Raw genomic sequence first — 17,629 nt, forward strand, 5'->3', positions numbered from 1 at the left:
TTCCGTATAGTTTAAAAAGCAACCACGCTTCGCCTGGTTAGAACTAGTTATAGGTACATGGGTAACTACTAAGTTGCCTCTTACTCTTTATATGGGCTTTGCCCGCTGCGCTAGACAAATCCCAATCTACTTTCGGACTACCTCCTTACCTTGAATTTTTCTCACTTTTGGTGGCTGTCTTGGAATACGTATATTCAAATTTATAACACCAACTGCTGAAATAGCACCAAGAATGGTATGAGTGGGGGCTTTTGTCGTAGATGTAGTAGTTACTGCCCTTGGGCCCCTTGGTGCCCATGCTCTGCTTTACCTCATATTAATGTCAAAGCCGGCTTCATCAATAAACACGCAATTTAGGGAATATTCCATGTCCGTTAGACTCTATTCACCAACCCAATTGTAACGTTTCTTAATAGTGCTCGAACTCGTTCTTGCCTCAGACCAGGGAGTCGTTTGCTTGAAAGTCAAGCTACATTCGTTCCTCATGCTCTTGACTTTTTTTTATCTCAGGCCTTCGAACTTGCTTGTAAGCATTTCAACAGCGTCCTGGATATAGGCATTAGGATTCTCGTCGTAAAGTTGTTTCAAGCATTCCTTATGTGTATCCTGAAGCTGTGGTTTCGGTCTGTTCTGGCGATTGGTGCTCTTGCCGAGAACAAATGAATCAGGATCTTCTTGGTATTTTTTCCACCAGATGCGCGCAGTGCTTTCTCGTGCGTTTGTTCCCGTTGCTGAAAACCTTGAACGGGAAATGGATAAAATTTAATGTTTTGAGAAACCTGTTGAGCACGTAGCCAACTGCATATCAACATGGTCTGAGTGGCAGATGCCAAAATAGATGAGTGATTCAAGAAACCCCTTCTTTGAGATGAGAGTAATGTAGGTTTAGGCAGCACAAACAATGATTCGTTTTTAAAGCCACAGACATCTAAAAGAAGAATTTGCGGTTCTAAACTCTAAAATGATAGCGGATAATGTAAATGACCTATCTCAAGACAAAGCTGTAGGATAGGTCAGCATAACCTAGTGCTCACAGGATTCATTGAATATGAAGATGACTTGCGAAAGTTCAACAGAAAGAAAAGAAGAAAAGACGATGGACGGTGTGCAGCTGAAAGGCTTAAAATGACACATGGATGATACAATAGTTAACGAATACCAGTCGCGTTCACCAATGGATAAGCTTTAGTAGACGACAATGACATCTTTATCTTGAAAGAAATCAGGATCTGTAATGCTATCGTAACGGAGCCGTACCAAATGCGGCAGAGAGAGTCCCGCCAAAGAAAGTTTTCTATGTCTTTGTATTATACAATGCCAAGAACATTACTTGTTTTGAGCTAGTTCAAACTTTGTGGGGTTTTTTTTTCTTTACAAGTACTGAATGAGCTGCACCCTTTCGCAATTTATTGTTCGTCTCAATTGCCGCGCACAAAAAAGAATATATGCCTGCACTTTGTATCGTATCTACCTAAGGAAGGATAGCTATTCCTCACTTTTGATCTATTTATTAAACTGAAAGACATAATGAAAAGCAACAGGAAGCTCTACTGTTCGCACTTTAATCCTACAGATATGCTAACTACGACATTCCTTTTTCTTCAGTATCTTTGGTTGCTTGTAGGTAAAATATGAGAAATAAGAGAGTGTTGGTTCACTGTACCTGTCAACAACAATTGTATCTTTATTGTTATCATCAATTCGTTGACTCTTATTAAAAGAGTTGGTTATTGTGTAGATGTTTGATGTTTCATACTGACAAGTCTCCATCATATTGACTATTGTATGAAGCGATCCATCTTTCTTTCCTTTACTGAGCGCGGTGGTAAATCAACAAATAGAACTCTATCCAGATGTCCAACATGCCTAATCCAAAAAAATTAATAGCATAGATCACGTTCATCCTTCGTATCTCTTTTGATTTTTTGTGGTTAGCGATAGATATCCCCCTTAGTCCATCTTATCAATGAACATCCGAGTCGCGTATGTGTCTTTTAATATGACGGTTATTACTACATATACGTTCGCTGGAAAAGCATCTTTCGTCATCCACTATTTTTTTTTTTTTGCGGCTTGACGAGACGGGCGGTTTGAAAGTACAATAAATATTCTTCCTTGTATCATCCACAATGGACGGGTGTCACTAGCAAAGGACAGAGCCTATTCATCTAAAATTGCAGGTAAAAGTGGCTGTCGTTTTTACCACAATGAACACTCCAAATAACGATGGAATGTCAGCAATGGATGAAACATTTATTATTTACTCGTAATTGATAAAGAGAGGATAGATTATTTCGGAAATTAGAAAAATAAGGTACAACTTGACATAAAGAGTTACTTAGCGCCAAGTCGTCCTACGAAGCTGCTTTTTCCATGCGTCCATTACAGTTAATTTATTACGGAAACAATAAAAATAATAGATAGAATAAATACAAAGATTCGGTATATGGTTTTGCATTCAAATAAAGTAGGACAAAAATTCTGCTAGCGTCTGGAAGACGCCATGACTCTATCAAGGATCATCCTTTCAGCGGTTACGAAATCACCTTGAGCAGATTCCAAAAATTCATTCAAATAGTCTCGACTGAATCGCGGAAACAGGTCGCATAATTCGTCCAAATTATATTCCCATTCTTCTGCAAAGTAAGACGATCTGTTACTCTTGGGTTTGTAAGGAGCATCGTCTTGGTAACGGTGATATGGCTGTGGTTGATGCCGACGTGTGGTAGACAATTTTCTACCCACAAAATGAGAGTTTGCATTTGATGTTTCATTCTGTTCGTGGTGAGCGTAATGGTCCGCAGGAAAATAATGACTGTTCTTTTCTTCCGCATTGCTATTTTCATGATACCTGCTGTTGTATTCTAGCCGTGAGTTGCGGCGGTGAATCGATGTTTGATAATGAGGAGCAGTCGATGTCGTTACCGAGGGATGGGTGTTCTCTTCATCATATCGGCTCTGTAAAGTGGGGGGCGATGGGTACATCCATTGCTCATACGTGTCATCGTGTAGTGTTGAACTATGTTTCCTTCTTCTACCATAAGTCGAAGAATTACTCTTGCGTCGGTTCAAGACGCGTTCGTCATCTTTGACAAAGTGATCATGTGTACTCGATAGCAAGCTGTTGTTCCTGTGACCATGTAAAGTACCTTTCAGTTGTTGTGGGTAGACATGGATTTCGTCTGTGACTGGCGCGAAGGCATCGTCATAGGGCATATCCTCCATTTCCGCATAAGTGCGGTGTACTATGTTTTTGTCCGTATAATCTATACCCAGAGCTTGATCGTCATACATGTCGATGGGTGCAATGAAGGATTCTCTTTGATTGATTTTTGGTTTTTTAAGAATAGATACAGGTTGGACAGCATGGGATGATGTATGCAACGTCTCTACAGGCACTTCCACGTCGTCATCATCAAACACTTGCTCTTTTTGCTGTACTGCATCTGGGAGATCGTCTGTATAAGCTGAATCTCCCTGGTCTACTACTTGAGGCTGCTGATCCGACATGGACGACAGGGCCGCTGGAGAAGTCGACAGATGATGGAAACTGCTATTACTGAGATGCCGTTGTAATAGAGGTGTCGCCCTATTGGAAATCTCTTCACCTAATTGCTGTTGCTGTTGTGCCCTGCTGCTGCCATGGGCTTTTGTTGATGTAGATTTACGTTTAAAAATGCCAAGAATTTTCTTGGGTTCTTTAGGTGGAGGAGTATAGCCAAACCAAGCATCAGGAGGACCCTTCTGTGTCTGGCTCAGTATCCAGGGAATCAAATCTGTTTCAGCTTGCATACAGTCCAGATAGGCATTATCTAGTCATGAAGGCGCGGTTAGCCAGTGTACTGCTAGATGCACGTGTTGAAATGAAACTTACTATACAAGTCAATTCTTTCTTGCCGAGATGCTATTTGTTTCACTTGCTTTCTACGAAGCGGTATATGCATACACTTGTCTGGGTGAAATTCTTGATAGGGGTCCTCACCCGGTGTGTCGTCCCAGTGGTGATTCAAAGGGTCGCTGCTATCGATTTCCTCGTGGGATGGCTTGATCAAACGTCGCTCATAGGAAGGTGAATCTGATTTCTGTTTCGCTTTGTGGAGATTGAAAGCATCCAATATGGAGCTATGGCTAGGCTTTCGAGAGGGTGCTTTGCTATCCAATGGTGTTGGATGATGGCTGTTACTGTCATCGCACAACATGGAGTTTCGACTCGACTTTCGAGACAATGGCGATAGTAAGTGCTTGAAATCTTCAATGAGGGAGGAGGCTCTGCTACTGGGTCTGGAGGGTGTGGGAGTAGGAGGTGGCTCTAACCACGATTGTGATTGCTGAGGATCGTGAGCAGTATGGATCGTTGGCATGCTCTTCCTACGGCTTAAATGAGGTATAGCCATGGGGGACAGAAGGGATGTGGCACTACCGTTGTTGCTCAAGCAATACTGGTCTTGATTTCCACTCAGTGAACGCTTCAGTTTACTGGCGACAGCATTAAAGACATCGCCTGTGAACGACCTGGATCGTGTTCTTTTTTTCTTTGCTGACGAACATTCACTGCAAATATTGGCTGCTTCTTCTATCGCTTCCCCTGCCGAGGATGGGATGGAAAGCCTATTATTGCTGCTCACCACAGGATCAAACGGAATGATTCTACCACATTTATAACACGTTAAAAAGCTATACTGTAGCTGATCAGGTGTGAGGAGTCTATCATGGAGCAACAGTGGATTCTATTAGTATCCGTTTTTCGGAGGAAAAGGGCTTATTCCCGCTTACTCTTCTTCAATATCGTCACTATCGCTTTCGATCAGTATAGGTCTTTCATGATCGTCATTGCTTTCTGTAGGGGTGTCCTGCCGTCTCACGTCTGCAGTTGTGTTCGCCGCAGGGTCTTCTTTGAAAGTATCTATCACTGAGTGACCCGATGCATCCGCTTCCGAGTGACTGTTCAGAGGAGCATGATGGTGGGATGAAAATGGTTTGAAAGGAGTATCTATTCTTCGGTAAATGATGACATTACTGAGCCATCCCCACCCCTCCGTTCATGGTAAGTCATTTGCTTTTGATTTCCCTTACCCATAAGATTCTCAATTTCCTTATAAAGATCCTGCATTATATCTTTTTTATTCGTAAACATATATAAAAAGGGTCAGTAATGATGCTTTGCTGCATTGCATAGTGTATTTGCAGTCATTACAGATTTACCTGCTGAACTGTTATGTGTGTCTCCTATCATTTCGTTTTTTGCATAGAACAGTGAATTAGATTTATAAAAGGAAAAAAGAAAGAAGAGGAAGGAGAAATGAAGCACATCATAGTTAGTGCTGTGTAATGCATGCCTGAAAGAGGTATAAACAGTTAAGCTACAAAAAAAACAACCATTAAAGTCATCTAAAGTGGAGGCAGGAGAAAAACAAACTTCCTAAAACGGTATTTGAAGTTTTTATTGGCCAATAGAAACATTGGATTTTCGTAGGAAAGAAATGCTCTATCATCAAAATACATCCAGTCTATGTACACAACTTTTGCATTTGGAAATAACATTTTTTAATTTGGGACAATAGCAGTGTTCAAGGTCAATACAATTTTACAGTTTCAGCAGATATTCTTTAGCCATCAGTAGAAGTTTTCCCATCATTAGTAGAGATATTTGACTGGTAAGAAAGCATTCAGTTTAGGAGACTAGATGGATAATGGGCGTGCGCTTGCACTGTGATCAAATAGATGCAATTTATTTGTTAATCGTTCTTTTGACTTTTTGGTAAGAATTCATTTGCAAGAAGCAAATCCAATGTAGATTATTACTCTGTCTATAAGTATTTGGATTCTACGATATCTTGAGCAAAATGACCGGTATATGGTAGGACGTGACTTGATTGAATTAAATACGCGTAAAAATGCTGAAAGTAGTGAGGAAGCGCACTTTGAATTCAGATAAAAGGAACATTGATCTGGGAAAGTATAAATCTTAGAGGGCCCAACGAGTGACTTTTTTTTAATTTTTCCAAAATGGTCAAAACATTGACGCCTATAACAAAGATTTAGACCCTTCATTAACTCTTCATCCATAAAATGATCCAAATTTTCTTGCTAAAAAAGCTAACTACTTGATAACATTCGTACATATACAGATCTTTAGTCGTTCCCAACACTTATATTCATGTATACATGGAAAAGCAGTTCGACGGCTGGATATTGATATTCTTGACTTGGAAGTTCTTCACTTGATGATAAGAGATGGAGTGTTCTAGCACCCTGTAGCTTTTGTAGTGTCTACTGGCACGTCCTTTATCGAACTATTTTTTTCAAGCTATGCGTTTTTATGATTCTTCATTTAGGCCTTCATGAAATACGTATTTCATGATCGACTGTTTGTTTCGCTGTGACATAGAGCCAACTTTACCTATTGGGTTGTCCGTGTATGTGAAAAAACCAAGAAGAGAACATTGTTGCTTTATGAATACATAAGCCAGCGCAATCATTTGGATCAAGCAAGACACTTGTGAAAATGGCTTGCAATTGTTGATGATGTGTGTCAAAATAAGATGTTGCTGTGCCCAGTTCGGGCACGGTCATTGTTTGAAAAACTCACCTTTTTTAATATCATGATGATCATTTGTGAAATCTTCTGCAGTCGATTTCATAAAATCTTCAACAAACATTTTCGACCTCTGTAAAGATGGGTGGTAAATCATATCGGCAGGGGCTGCACAGGAGTGTGGCGCATATAGATTCTTGGCATGGATCCCGAGTGATAATAAATGAATACGAATGCCACTCTAATGATAGGACACTTTATAGTACAATGGTTACCGATGTTGGACGCCAAAATCAAGTTCATAAATCTTTAGTGGCAAGCATTGCCTTTGATATTAGATCGCTTTCGGGTTTACGTTTTTGAGTTAGTAGTCTTTTTTAACCCTTGATGAGTGAGAATTTTCTACCTATCATCGGCGACATTGACTATGAGAGACAGGAAAAATTTGTTAAGCAAAAACATAAACGTGTAAACATATTATTAAAGTGATTGACCTTGAGAAATAAGTATTAGTAAACAAAGCCGTCAGTGTTGAACATACTTCAGGTGTAGGTCTAGCTATGGGTCATTTGCGGCATTCTAAACGCTGTAGTGGCTATTTTGCAGTTCTTGTAGTTTCCTGATTGACAACGAGTAATTGAGGCATAGCGGGTGCCAATATATGAAGACTCTAGTACAGTTTCCGAAAGGGCTACTACTTTCCTGGCATCAGGCCTTGGTTATATTATCCATCATGAATTTGATGTGGTATGAAATTCCCATTTAATAAAGACGAAGCTAACTTTTGGCTTAAACTTGTATTCATTTTATTGACATTTTATTGAAACAGAATCATTAACAATTCAGATCGTATAATGGAGGACACCACAAGTCTCTTGGCCAGTCAAGTTTCATTGGAACTACTTTTTCTTCCACGACCTATGAAAGCCTTTTAGCTTTTGTGGCTTTTCTTTCTTACGTTCTTGCTCTTCTTGTTCTTAGCTTCAATAACCTTCATGCATAATGTCTTGACTAGGTAAAGGCCTTCTATAAGATTATTCAAACCATCGTCTCTCAACACTTTGGCGACGACTGAAAAACCGTTGTGTGTACTACGTCAACTACATATACACCATTTGCTATAAATCTAAGGGTGTATATTTCGCATTCTAGTCCCAATATTGTCATCAATGGAATTGCATAACCTTTCAGAGTTACGTCGTCCAAATCATCATTGTTCTTTAACAAGCCATTTAACTGCGCTTTTGCTTGCTAATACGGTTTTCAATTGATCGTTGTAATATTTAGACTTTAAAACCTTTGGCGCAAGCTCAGCAACAGCAGTATCGAATATCTTGTTTTGTTCAATTGGCGTTTCACAAGCTATCCATCTCAAATCCATTCTAATTGTTTTACCATCATCTTTGACTTGTTCGGAGGTGGTATCTCCCCAATGAGAAATGATGGGTGAAATATCATCAAGGGATCTAACATAGTTTCAATGAAAGGGGATCAAATTTTTATAATGTGATCTCCTTCTGATAGCTGTTTGAACTTTGGTTTGAAAAGATACTTGTGAGAATCGGGCGTAGTTTGAGAACAAATGGGTATAAATCTTGATGATTTCCAGTTTATCATGGGTCATGACGATCTTCACTTTCTCCAAGCATTTTTTGAAATACTTGGAGCTATCGTTTTGACGGATTACTTGGCCCTTTATTATCCTTTCAAAGACATCAAGTTCGGATGGAGCACTCATTGGCGTATGATACTTTGGTAAGAGTTCTATTATTTCGTCAATACTGTCTTTGATCGTAGAAAGTTGCGAGTCTTCTGATTTGTCCGATATCTCAATTATGCCGTTCATAACCACATAAGTCTTGAAATAACGTGATTGTCTATCATTGACAACCGTTGTGGGTGCAAGGGTACCAATATATTTTTTTTATCATAAGGTATGGGACGCACGTTGAGATTTATCTAATGTCGCGGTTTTTCTGAATGGGTAAGGTAATGTAATGAAACGAAAAGCAAAAAAGGTACAAGTTTGATAAAACGTGATACTCAACAATGAAATTGACCACAAGCAGATTGCTGAAACTCTCGAAGAATCCTGGGGGAAGAAATGGTCTGTGAACATTCATCATTTCAGCATCTGAATTTGTTTTACTTTGCAAATGTCGAAAGGAGCGATTAGAATGTCGAATGTGCTCAAGCCAATGTATATGAATCCTAACGCAAGCTATATCACTGAATAGCTTAGAATGACTACTTTCCATATCAATGAAAAAAAAAAACAGTGCCCAAGTATGTACTTAAGGAAAAGAATGCGTTAAAAAGTCGCAAAATTACAATACTTGAAAACATGGTAATACTTTTGTGAGTCACTGTACGTTGTTCTCTTCTGAGACTTTGTCATTGAACATTTGGGATGACTGATTAAAGTCATGACTATAAGCTTGGTCATTCGTGAAGGCAGCATCAGAAATACAGTGCATCAAAATGGTTATCATGAAGCAAATCTGTGTGAAACTATCTGTTACACCACGCAGAAAAGAGTGATTTCTCGCAAGTCTGCGTGAATTTTCATCTATCTGCGCATACATGCGTCTCTTGAGTTACAAGACGATGTGGATATAACTATTTCTACTTGTCAAACTAAACCCTACTGAACAGGTCTGGTCTCGCTTCGAAAAGAGTTTTGTCAAAAGAGAACTTGTCCTCAACAAAGACCCTCTTCCTGCACATATCGTCGATGAAGATGCTGAAAGGCTCTTCTTGCTAATCTATAAGACGTTGTGAGGGTTATTTACAGCTGCAACACCACCCCGCCCCCACCCCATTGAATAGTAGTGAATAAGCTTGACGCGACATTTCTGTACATACGATCAAAACGTACGGATGTAAGATTTTCATGAATCATATGCGGCATCATTTTTTTTCGTTTTCAAAGTGCGACAACGAGAAAATGTGAGTAATAGGACTAGCCTTATCTTTCCTTTTTTCCACTCTTTCCTACTCTATCTCTATTCGTCTCAAAGAAATTGGCCATGTCGAATACTTCAAACCATGTACTTAATTTTGGTGCAGGTCCTGCCAAAATGTAAGATAGGAAGGAGAGGTTATTCCACACATCATGTGATCTATAATGGAGAACTGACATGAATGGCCCTTTTATGAACATAGCCCAGAATCTGTCTTGAAGAAAGCACAAAAGGAATTTTTAGATATCAATGGTACGGGTATGTCAGTCATGGAATTGTCTCATCGTTCCAAGCCTTTTGGTGCCATCCTTCAAAAGACCAAGGATAATCTCGCAAAGCTTATGGATATTCCATCCGACTACAGTATCTTATTTATGCAAGGTGGTGCCACAACGCAATTTGCTGCCATTTTTTTGAATTTGGTGGCAAAGAAGCAAGATGAATTGATAAAATTGGGTAAAGAGAAGGAAGAGATTGTCGTGGACTATTTCGTCACAGGTGCCTGGTCCAACAAAGCAGTACAAGAAGCGGAACGATTAGCGCCCGCCGTGCAAAGCAATCCTATCCGCGTCAACCGTGTCATTGATGTAAAGCAGAAATATGGCAAATTTGGTACTATTCCACCCCCCTCAGAATGGAACCTGACAGATCCCACGAAACACCATGTCGCTTATGTGTATTATTGTGACAATGAAACGATTCATGGCGTTGAATTCCCGTTTGTACCCAAAGTGAATGAGACGGTACCTTTAGTAGCCGATGTATCCAGTAATTTCCTGTCAAGACCCATCCATGTGCCCAAGTATGCTGTCGTGTACGGTGGCGCGCAAAAGAATTTAGGCCCTGCAGGTGTCACCATTGTCGTCGTGCGTAATGATATGCTGGTGGATGTCAATGTGGGTCCCGTACGTCCTTTGATGCTGGATTTCAAAACGGCCGCTGATAATAACTCCATGTACAATACGCCACCTACGTTTGCGATTTATATGGTTGGACTTACATTAGAATGGCTCATTGAGGAGAAAGGTGGCTTGAAGGGTATAGAACAGGCGAATAATAGCAAAGCACGAAAACTGTATGAATTGATTGATCAATCCAAGCTGTATAAATCACCCGTCGATCCCCACTGTCGGAGCCACATGAACGTCGTGTTTAGATTACCGACAGAGGATTTGGAGAAGGAATTCCTCGCCGGTGCTGAAAAGTTACACATGCATCAACTAAAAGGTCACCGCTCTGTAGGTGGTATTCGAGCTTCGATTTATAATGCCATGCCGGAAGATGATGTCGATAGATTAATTGAATATATGATCGAATTCGAAAAGAAGCATTCTCCATAATGTTGTTGAATAATAGCGAACATGTATTAAACCAATAGGTTGGAGAACATCCTTCTGAAGGGGTTCTTCTGTATACATGAATGTAAGGTTATACTGTTGTTTTTTCCCGCTCAACAAAATAGTCATAGACGTCATACCTGTTTTGTCTATTTATATATTGCTTGTGTTTATTGTCACATTGTGTGCTTGGTATGAAAATATAAAAGTTGAGAAATAATAGATAAAGTAAAATTATACATAGTTGAAAGCTCGTGCGTCATTCGGCTGTAAGGATAATAGAATAGAAAGATGTGGTAACCCCCCACGTTTTTGGTTTTCAATGGTTCGTCCTGAGCCCTGATACTTCCCAAACATGGTTTTGTGATTGACATTTGCCAAGTAGTTGGTTGACTTTCATATCAAATAGGCGTGCCACTAGATCTGGACGATCAACAGCAGTTTGCTATCGGAATAACTCACGTTTCGTTTCTTCCCGTTGTAGATGAGTGGTTGAAAGTCATGAATAAGAAAGATTTACCTTATTTGCGAACCAGTGCCATCGCATCTTGATAATGCTTTGCCATAGAGCTAGACCCCGCCAACAAAACTACTTGTAAAATTAGGATGCAAATCAATATCACGTTGGCGAATGACATCCATTGTATATATCGGCACATAGGTCCGCTGGGTGATTCTGTAGCTAATTTAACTTATTTTGTTCGCATACTGCCTTCGCTATCAGCCAAGTATTGTTGATGCAATCTACCACCGAGGAAAATAATGGGAAACTCTTTTTTCTTTTATGGAAACAGTAGTGGGTAAAAATGCACGCTGTGTAGGTTTGGATTCATGCATGTAAAGTGAATGATGTTGAGAGATCCTAGTAAAATGCGCATGACCATCTTTTGACACGTCAGATATATGAGAATATCCTGTTATCCATCAAAGAGATGCAGTTGAGCATAAAGCGCATTTTCAGGACCTACCACTGCGTAGCATAGGGTCTTGAAAATGGTAAACTGCTTCATTACTTATTAAATGATAATGTTGGAACTTCTCGCCAAGTTGAACCTGCTCACAACCTGTCAAAATAAAGGAAGCCGCAGCATTCAAACTTGTCATCCAGTAAACATTTTTTCGAGTGTAAGCTGAAGGCAACTCATTCTTTGAATGTTTGGCTCCGTAATCTTGGCTTACCGTATATATTCTGCCTAGTTCATAGACGTGAAAATCCAAAAGACGTGAAATAAACGCCGCAAGTACTTGCTGCCTGCGATGTTTACAACCTTGTTCATTAAATCCCACCGAGAACTGTTATTTCACGAGTTAATGGAAATGGTTCCTGATAGTTTGAAGGCTGGAATATTTTTTTCCCCTTTAATCTTCTAATGCTTACGCGACAGTCAATGCAAGTTTTCAGAAAAGGTTCGGCAAAAAGCTTACATTGTCTATATTTGATGCCAGCAATGGCAATAATATTAAACAATGTAAATTTTGTATCTTTGACATCAAGTAAAGACAGTTTCTAACTGTGCGGTTAGCAGAGGTTGGCGATATAAATACAACTGAGCGATCATTGATGTCTTTAGATATCAGTAGAAATATTTTAAATCCCCGTATCAATGTTTTATTAGAAGTAGCCAGTTTGCCCCCCTGAATTCTCGATCCACAACTTTGCATAAAATTCTTGCCTGGCCCTTCAAAACTCAGCTTTGACTGTTAGTCTTAAGAGACAGTGTGGAGTTAGACCGTTCGAAAGAGAAGGTTCGTATCTTCTCTGTCACTCAAGATCTACTTTCAGCTACTTTTGTTGATGTATAAAAAGGGCAGAAAGAGCAAGAAATGGTTAAAGTTCTATTTATTGCCACAATTTGGTGAATTAGAATAATGTGAGTATTTTTAATTCACTGTTAATTTCTTGATGGGTGACTCCGCGAAAGCAAACATCTTTGATGCTTGCGTACAGTATTAATCGTTTGTTACAAACGTACTACTTTGTGGCAACACCAAAGCAGCGAAATTTATGGCTCGTACATAAACGAGCCGATCCCTCCTTTTGTTCTAGTTTTTCTTCATCTTAGACCAGTTATTAACGGTATGTCTCATCTTTCTTTTTTTTTTTTCCCTTCCTGTTTGTGCTCTACGTCAATGTGGAACAGGAAGTTCCCCTTATTCGTCTCGCGAATGTTTTTTTACAATGGGGGCATTAGCTTAGATTTAGATGAAGTAGTTAGACAGACAAACTGGAACTGCTATTGTTTGAAAATATTCCAAGTATTTACATCTGTTGTTTTTCAATATTAGGTTCTGGATCTTCTTTTTCCGTGTCCATTCTTCGTGTTGAGTGACGTACAAAGAGAGAAGTGAAAGGCCTTGTATTACGGAGACCACTATTCAAAGTTGAAGTCTGACTAGTTTAGGGCTCGCATTGATTGCGGAAACAATGTCAACAATAAGGCGGTTATGTGGTATTTGTAGTTGTTCTATTATTTAGTAAACGCGACTTATAAATTGATATAGAAACTGTAAGGCGAAATAAGTTTCGTTTAGTCCTTTATTATACACTGAAGATGAGAAAGCGAAGCGTTCATAGCAAACTGAATATTTTTATTAAAAAAAGAGAATAAAGAAAAAGAATTTAAAACAAATACTCGTTCCTGAAATTCTCAACCAGCAAGAATGCAGCATTATATATGCGGCTTTCTAAAGCACAAGATCACTTGTACAGGTCTTATTTTAATTCTATGATCGTAATAACGTGTCTCGTATTTGAGGATGTGTCTAATTCGTGTTTATATTAGTAAATAAATACAACGTATCCCAAGAGACGTGCATTATTGTGGAGGGTGACGAAACGCCCGTATCAAAAATCCATTGAACAGTTTTAAAAAGGCAACACAGCCATAGAACTGCCACCTAGCTATATCATCATTTCAAACGCTATATGTTATACTTTTCAACATCTATATCAGCAAAAACAGACGAGTAAGGAAATTATATGAATGTGACTGACCACTCGCGAAGCTGTAGTTCTCCTTTCCTTTTTTTTTTTTTTGATCCCCTTTGTAGGTCAGGAAGTTTTTCAACTTTTTCCATAACATATATTCTTAGAAGCCACAGAAAAGAATTTCAGTATGTGGAAGAGATACGTGCCGAAAAAGGGAACCATGTACTTTCCCTTGTTCTAAACGTACGCTTTATACATCCACAACTTCTCTTGTGGACCTATTTTGGTGTCGAGATCAGAATAAAATAGAGATTTGCAGATCAACCAAAAAAAAAAAAAAATAATATACACAATTCTATTTCTCTTTGTTCATAGTACCAAGATCTGTTATCTAAAAACTCCAAAGCTTAAACACTCCACTCTAACTATTGGAAGAAACCCTCTCACCACATACAAAAATGCGTGGTATCTTTATTCTTATGATAGCATTATGTGTTCTTTTCCCAGGTAGAATGACTTTTGATGCAATTGTTATCACAATGTTTATTGAGGTAGATAATAACCATTCTTATCCATTTCTCTATCTACACCACTTAGTCGGTGTTTTGGCTGTTGAGACTCACAAGAATGACGTTGATACTTCCTTCTGGTGACGATTCCCAATATGCCAACTATAACCTTGATCACAATAAGCATGATCATAATGTTGACGATGGGATTGTTTACTAAATAGTGATATCGTTGTTCTCACCAAAAAACTCAAGCCTTTTAGAGAAGCTGTAAGATCGAACTATCAAATAGTCATTCACAACACACTAAACTGTAAAGATTGATGAAAATATATTACTTTATCCTTGATTTTAGGTCGATAGCCATTATAGCTAAGGGTGAATCCTTGGCTACCAATGCTTTCCACAGTGAAATAAAGGCGATCGAAGGAGTTCTCTCCAAGCCTCATCATGATTGCTGTGCCAATCCTACAAAACTTGATATAGATGAAACCAATGCATTACTTTCGAACTGGCGCAACCTCTTATGATTGAATTCAAGCTCATCTTCAATACTTTGCAACAGAAGCCTGAATTTCCACCAGTTTCCCTGGCAGGCAGAAATTTTTTCAAAGACGTGCAAAATATGGAAGCCTTCAGCGTTTGTATGGTTGAGAAAGTCTATGATACATTAGAAGGCTGTTGGGAAGGAAGCTTCTTCTAATTGTTGGTAACACTGTGAAAAACTGGTAATTACGCTCCACTTGATCGTTCTTGGCAAATGGCAAGCAGAAGAGAATGTGTATGATGCTGAGCAACAGTACTTAGAGTAGCATATCGAATGGAAACTTTTATGGGGCTTGTCGTAGTATGCAACCAAATCTTGAGATATTTTATTTAGACCAAGTATGTCAGAAGTGGTAGACACAATGAACAAAAGAAATCCCATTCTTCAATTGATTGATGAAGCGAAATTGAATAAATATGGACAAAACCTCGAGAAGGAAGACCTGCATTTGCCGGCAACAATCTCAGATTTCATTAACAGGTTTAACGAGGTTAGTTTCCTAATATTGGCTTATATTGAATCTATATATCTATTAGAAAGAGGAAAAGATTTATGCTTGGGCACGAAATGATAAAGACCTTAAAAAAGTCATAGAAATGGATGATATTTAGCGATAAAAAGGGATGTGATTCATTTAAAAACGGTACTCTGAGATGGTATGTTTATCATCATTCAAATTTTTCACAGTGAAGCGATACTGCGGATGAATGTATCGCAACTGCATTTGAAATCATAGAATTAAACTGTTTAGGCCCACAAACTACAATAGAAAGAAAAAAGTAAGATTTCCCTGTAGGATGAAACATAAAAATGCGTAAAAGGCCGTACCGAACAGAGATGCAGTATCGTCGTGAGCATGCTCAAGTATATCTTTAGCTTGTATACGCTGACCAACAATTGTGTCTATACTTTTTGAATAATTACTCTGTTGTGCATTTTCATTGTTGCTGCTGAAATAAAGCATTTCAATTTCATCCGTTCCAATGTCTTCATTGATAATACCTGATGACACAGAAGGAGTAACCGCTGTTGTGGATTGAGGAATTGTTACCAACGAAGACGGGGAATCGCCTGTAGTCGTATTTGATGCTGAAGTGATATAAAATTTTACATGCACTCTGGGAAACTGATGCTGCATGTTTTTTTGATGATGTGCATAGTGATTTATTTGTTCCAACTCGGTTCGGAACCAAGATAGTTCTATTGGTCGCCGCACTGACCAGTAAAAATATATATCTTCCGTTTTGCACCATTGCTGGCCTGCCAATAGACGTGATTCAACTTTCGTGTCTTCGTCTGCCGCTAATGCATCCATCAATTCGCGTAACAACCGCATACCAAAAGTGATACCTGCACCGCCTGATGCAATAATGATCGATGTAGATCGTTCCAATAGCTTTCGGGGTTCAATTCCACTGCTACCGAAAGGTCCACTCACAAAGACACGCATTTCCTGACTTTTGTGATTGCTGACAATATTATACAGCTTACGGGTATAGTTGCCTCTAACACAAACGCAAACCTCCAAAGTGTTTTGGAAAGCTGAACCAATTGGCTGCTGTTCGCTGACGTGAACATTTGTAATTGTAAAAGGATGCCATTGAAATGGTGAAATAGCAGGTATGCACAACATGATATATTGTCCTACTTGATGTTGTTTAATAGGGCTGGCTAATCGAATAAACACTTTTGTACATCCTCCAGGCAAAACTTCGAATCGAGCAGTCGCAATATAAGACTTGACAAACCAAACAGCCACCACATTCAATCCATAACAGACGATACCCGTGAAAAAATACCGCATAGCATAGGGTGTATGGACCGCTATCAAACCAATAAATGCAAATCCCAGTAGATGAGTCATCAAAAACGCTTCATAGCAGAATACTCGTACCGGCCATAAACTGCCCGCAATAACTACGCAAAGACATCCATAACCCGCTAGTCCATATTGTACTTTTGGAAGTTGTAGTTCAGATTGCAAAAATGTTGGAAACTTGCTCCAGGCATGTATCATAAATGCCATATGAACTGTAGCGCATATAAATAGCGCCCATCCCAAGATACGATGGAGGAAATTGAGCTTTAGAGGCGAAATACCTGTCAATAGCGACAGCGCAGAGTTCTTACCGGTGGACGAAAGAAGAAACGGTACTAAAGCAAGTGCTAGAAAGCCTGCACGGTTTGAGTTCAATTTCAGGTCAACGTTAATTAAAAGAAGCGGTAAAATAGCTGAAGCAAGTGCGAGGATGAGTAATAATGCACCCAGAGGAGGTCCATAAGCCGTTGCTTTGTAGCCGAATCGATTGACAACGAGTGTCTCTATCCGCTGATAATAGCGTGCAGCTGGTATGAATGAATGATGGATCTTTTTCAAGCTGGATATCGAGTTTGCAATTTTATAAAGAGCTCTCACAACATGCCGTAAGGTGAGAAAAGCAATCACAGCTGTTATAATTGTTATGAGTGTCTTGGCATATGGCTCATTGATGTTGGGAGGCGTTGCTTGTGAATTCATATCCATATGACTCATATCCATGATGGGCTAATTCAGATGGTTTTCCATTTACAGAGTTATGTTTTTGTATTTAATGCTTTTTAATTTGCCTCTAATAGGTCAAAAAAAAGGAGAGTTATAGAATGAATGCCAAACGGTAAAAAGTAGAGCGAAGAATAAGTCGGTTGTTTCTGGAAATGGATCTGGGGAAAAAGGGCCCTTCAACGGACTGGTTTCTGATAGAAAGGTGGTCCAATCAACCCGCTTCTAAGAGCTAAATTCTCTCAGAATGTGGGGGTTACAAAATAAAAG

The 17,629-nt window shown here is 39.2% G+C and overlaps 7 protein-coding genes across 7 annotated transcripts; 1 reads left to right on the forward strand and 6 right to left on the reverse strand.

Annotated features, from left to right (window-relative positions):
* Nucleotides 1-3: 3 nt before the first annotated feature.
* Nucleotides 4-714, reverse strand: BDF20DRAFT_929055 (uncharacterized protein; the record flags this gene model as incomplete). The annotated part of the gene is made up of 1 exon (XM_053084731.1): nucleotides 4-714. A coding segment is annotated over one exon (213 nt), but the record flags the coding sequence as incomplete, so codon positions are not given.
* Nucleotides 715-2,189: 1,475 nt separating this feature from the next.
* Nucleotides 2,190-5,345, reverse strand: BDF20DRAFT_902261 (uncharacterized protein). The gene is made up of 5 exons (XM_053082863.1): nucleotides 5,203-5,345; nucleotides 5,074-5,115; nucleotides 4,774-4,990; nucleotides 3,875-4,704; nucleotides 2,190-3,812 (listed from the first exon to the last, which is right to left on the reverse strand). The coding sequence occupies exons 1-5, from the start codon at nucleotides 5,231-5,233 to the stop codon at nucleotides 2,485-2,487; spliced, it is 2,448 nt and encodes an 815-aa protein (XP_052930819.1). The 5' UTR covers nucleotides 5,234-5,345; the 3' UTR covers nucleotides 2,190-2,484.
* A 1,977-nt stretch (nucleotides 5,346-7,322) lies between these two features.
* On the reverse strand, nucleotides 7,323-8,381 carry BDF20DRAFT_1005040 (uncharacterized protein; the record flags this gene model as incomplete). The annotated part of the gene is made up of 2 exons (XM_053074674.1): nucleotides 7,323-8,001; nucleotides 8,116-8,381. The coding sequence occupies 2 exons, from the start codon at nucleotides 8,379-8,381 to the stop codon at nucleotides 7,746-7,748; spliced, it is 522 nt and encodes a 173-aa protein (XP_052930820.1). The 3' UTR covers nucleotides 7,323-7,745.
* Nucleotides 8,382-9,564: 1,183 nt separating this feature from the next.
* On the forward strand, nucleotides 9,565-10,838 carry BDF20DRAFT_830034 (phosphoserine aminotransferase; the record flags this gene model as incomplete). The annotated part of the gene is made up of 2 exons (XM_053078359.1): nucleotides 9,565-9,617; nucleotides 9,701-10,838. 2 exons carry the CDS (start codon nucleotides 9,565-9,567, stop codon nucleotides 10,836-10,838), a joined length of 1,191 nt encoding a protein of 396 aa, XP_052930821.1.
* A 231-nt stretch (nucleotides 10,839-11,069) lies between these two features.
* BDF20DRAFT_992172 (uncharacterized protein) lies at nucleotides 11,070-12,469 on the reverse strand (the record flags this gene model as incomplete). The annotated part of the gene is made up of 6 exons (XM_053085370.1): nucleotides 12,261-12,469; nucleotides 11,804-12,128; nucleotides 11,584-11,749; nucleotides 11,429-11,517; nucleotides 11,356-11,405; nucleotides 11,070-11,102 (listed from the first exon to the last, which is right to left on the reverse strand). The coding sequence occupies exons 1-6, from the start codon at nucleotides 12,324-12,326 to the stop codon at nucleotides 11,070-11,072; spliced, it is 729 nt and encodes a 242-aa protein (XP_052930822.1). The 5' UTR covers nucleotides 12,327-12,469.
* A 1,838-nt stretch (nucleotides 12,470-14,307) lies between these two features.
* Nucleotides 14,308-14,725, reverse strand: BDF20DRAFT_840450 (uncharacterized protein; the record flags this gene model as incomplete). Its single annotated transcript, XM_053079386.1, has 3 exons — nucleotides 14,308-14,489; nucleotides 14,516-14,579; nucleotides 14,612-14,725. The coding sequence occupies 3 exons, from the start codon at nucleotides 14,723-14,725 to the stop codon at nucleotides 14,308-14,310; spliced, it is 360 nt and encodes a 119-aa protein (XP_052930823.1).
* Nucleotides 14,726-15,488: 763 nt separating this feature from the next.
* Nucleotides 15,489-17,359, reverse strand: BDF20DRAFT_917850 (uncharacterized protein; the record flags this gene model as incomplete). The annotated part of the gene is made up of 2 exons (XM_053084617.1): nucleotides 15,489-15,580; nucleotides 15,649-17,359. 2 exons carry the CDS (start codon nucleotides 17,357-17,359, stop codon nucleotides 15,489-15,491), a joined length of 1,803 nt encoding a protein of 600 aa, XP_052930824.1.
* Nucleotides 17,360-17,629: the final 270 nt, after the last annotated feature.

This window comes from Mycotypha africana (assembly GCF_025528875.1).
Source record: "Mycotypha africana strain NRRL 2978 chromosome Unknown BDF20scaffold_18, whole genome shotgun sequence".
Lineage (NCBI taxonomy): Eukaryota > Fungi > Mucoromycota > Mucoromycetes > Mucorales > Mycotyphaceae > Mycotypha > Mycotypha africana.

Coding starts and splice junctions, on each gene's coding strand:
- BDF20DRAFT_902261 (XM_053082863.1), bottom strand. CDS start 5,233: ATGATAGGAGACACACATAACAGTTCAGCAG. Junction 5,116..5,202: donor CACACATAACAGTTCAGCAG/GTAAATCTGTAA, acceptor CGAATAAAAAAG/ATATAATGCAGGATCTTTAT. Junction 4,991..5,073: donor GGAAATTGAGAATCTTATGG/GTAAGGGAAATC, acceptor ACCGAAGAATAG/ATACTCCTTTCAAACCATTT.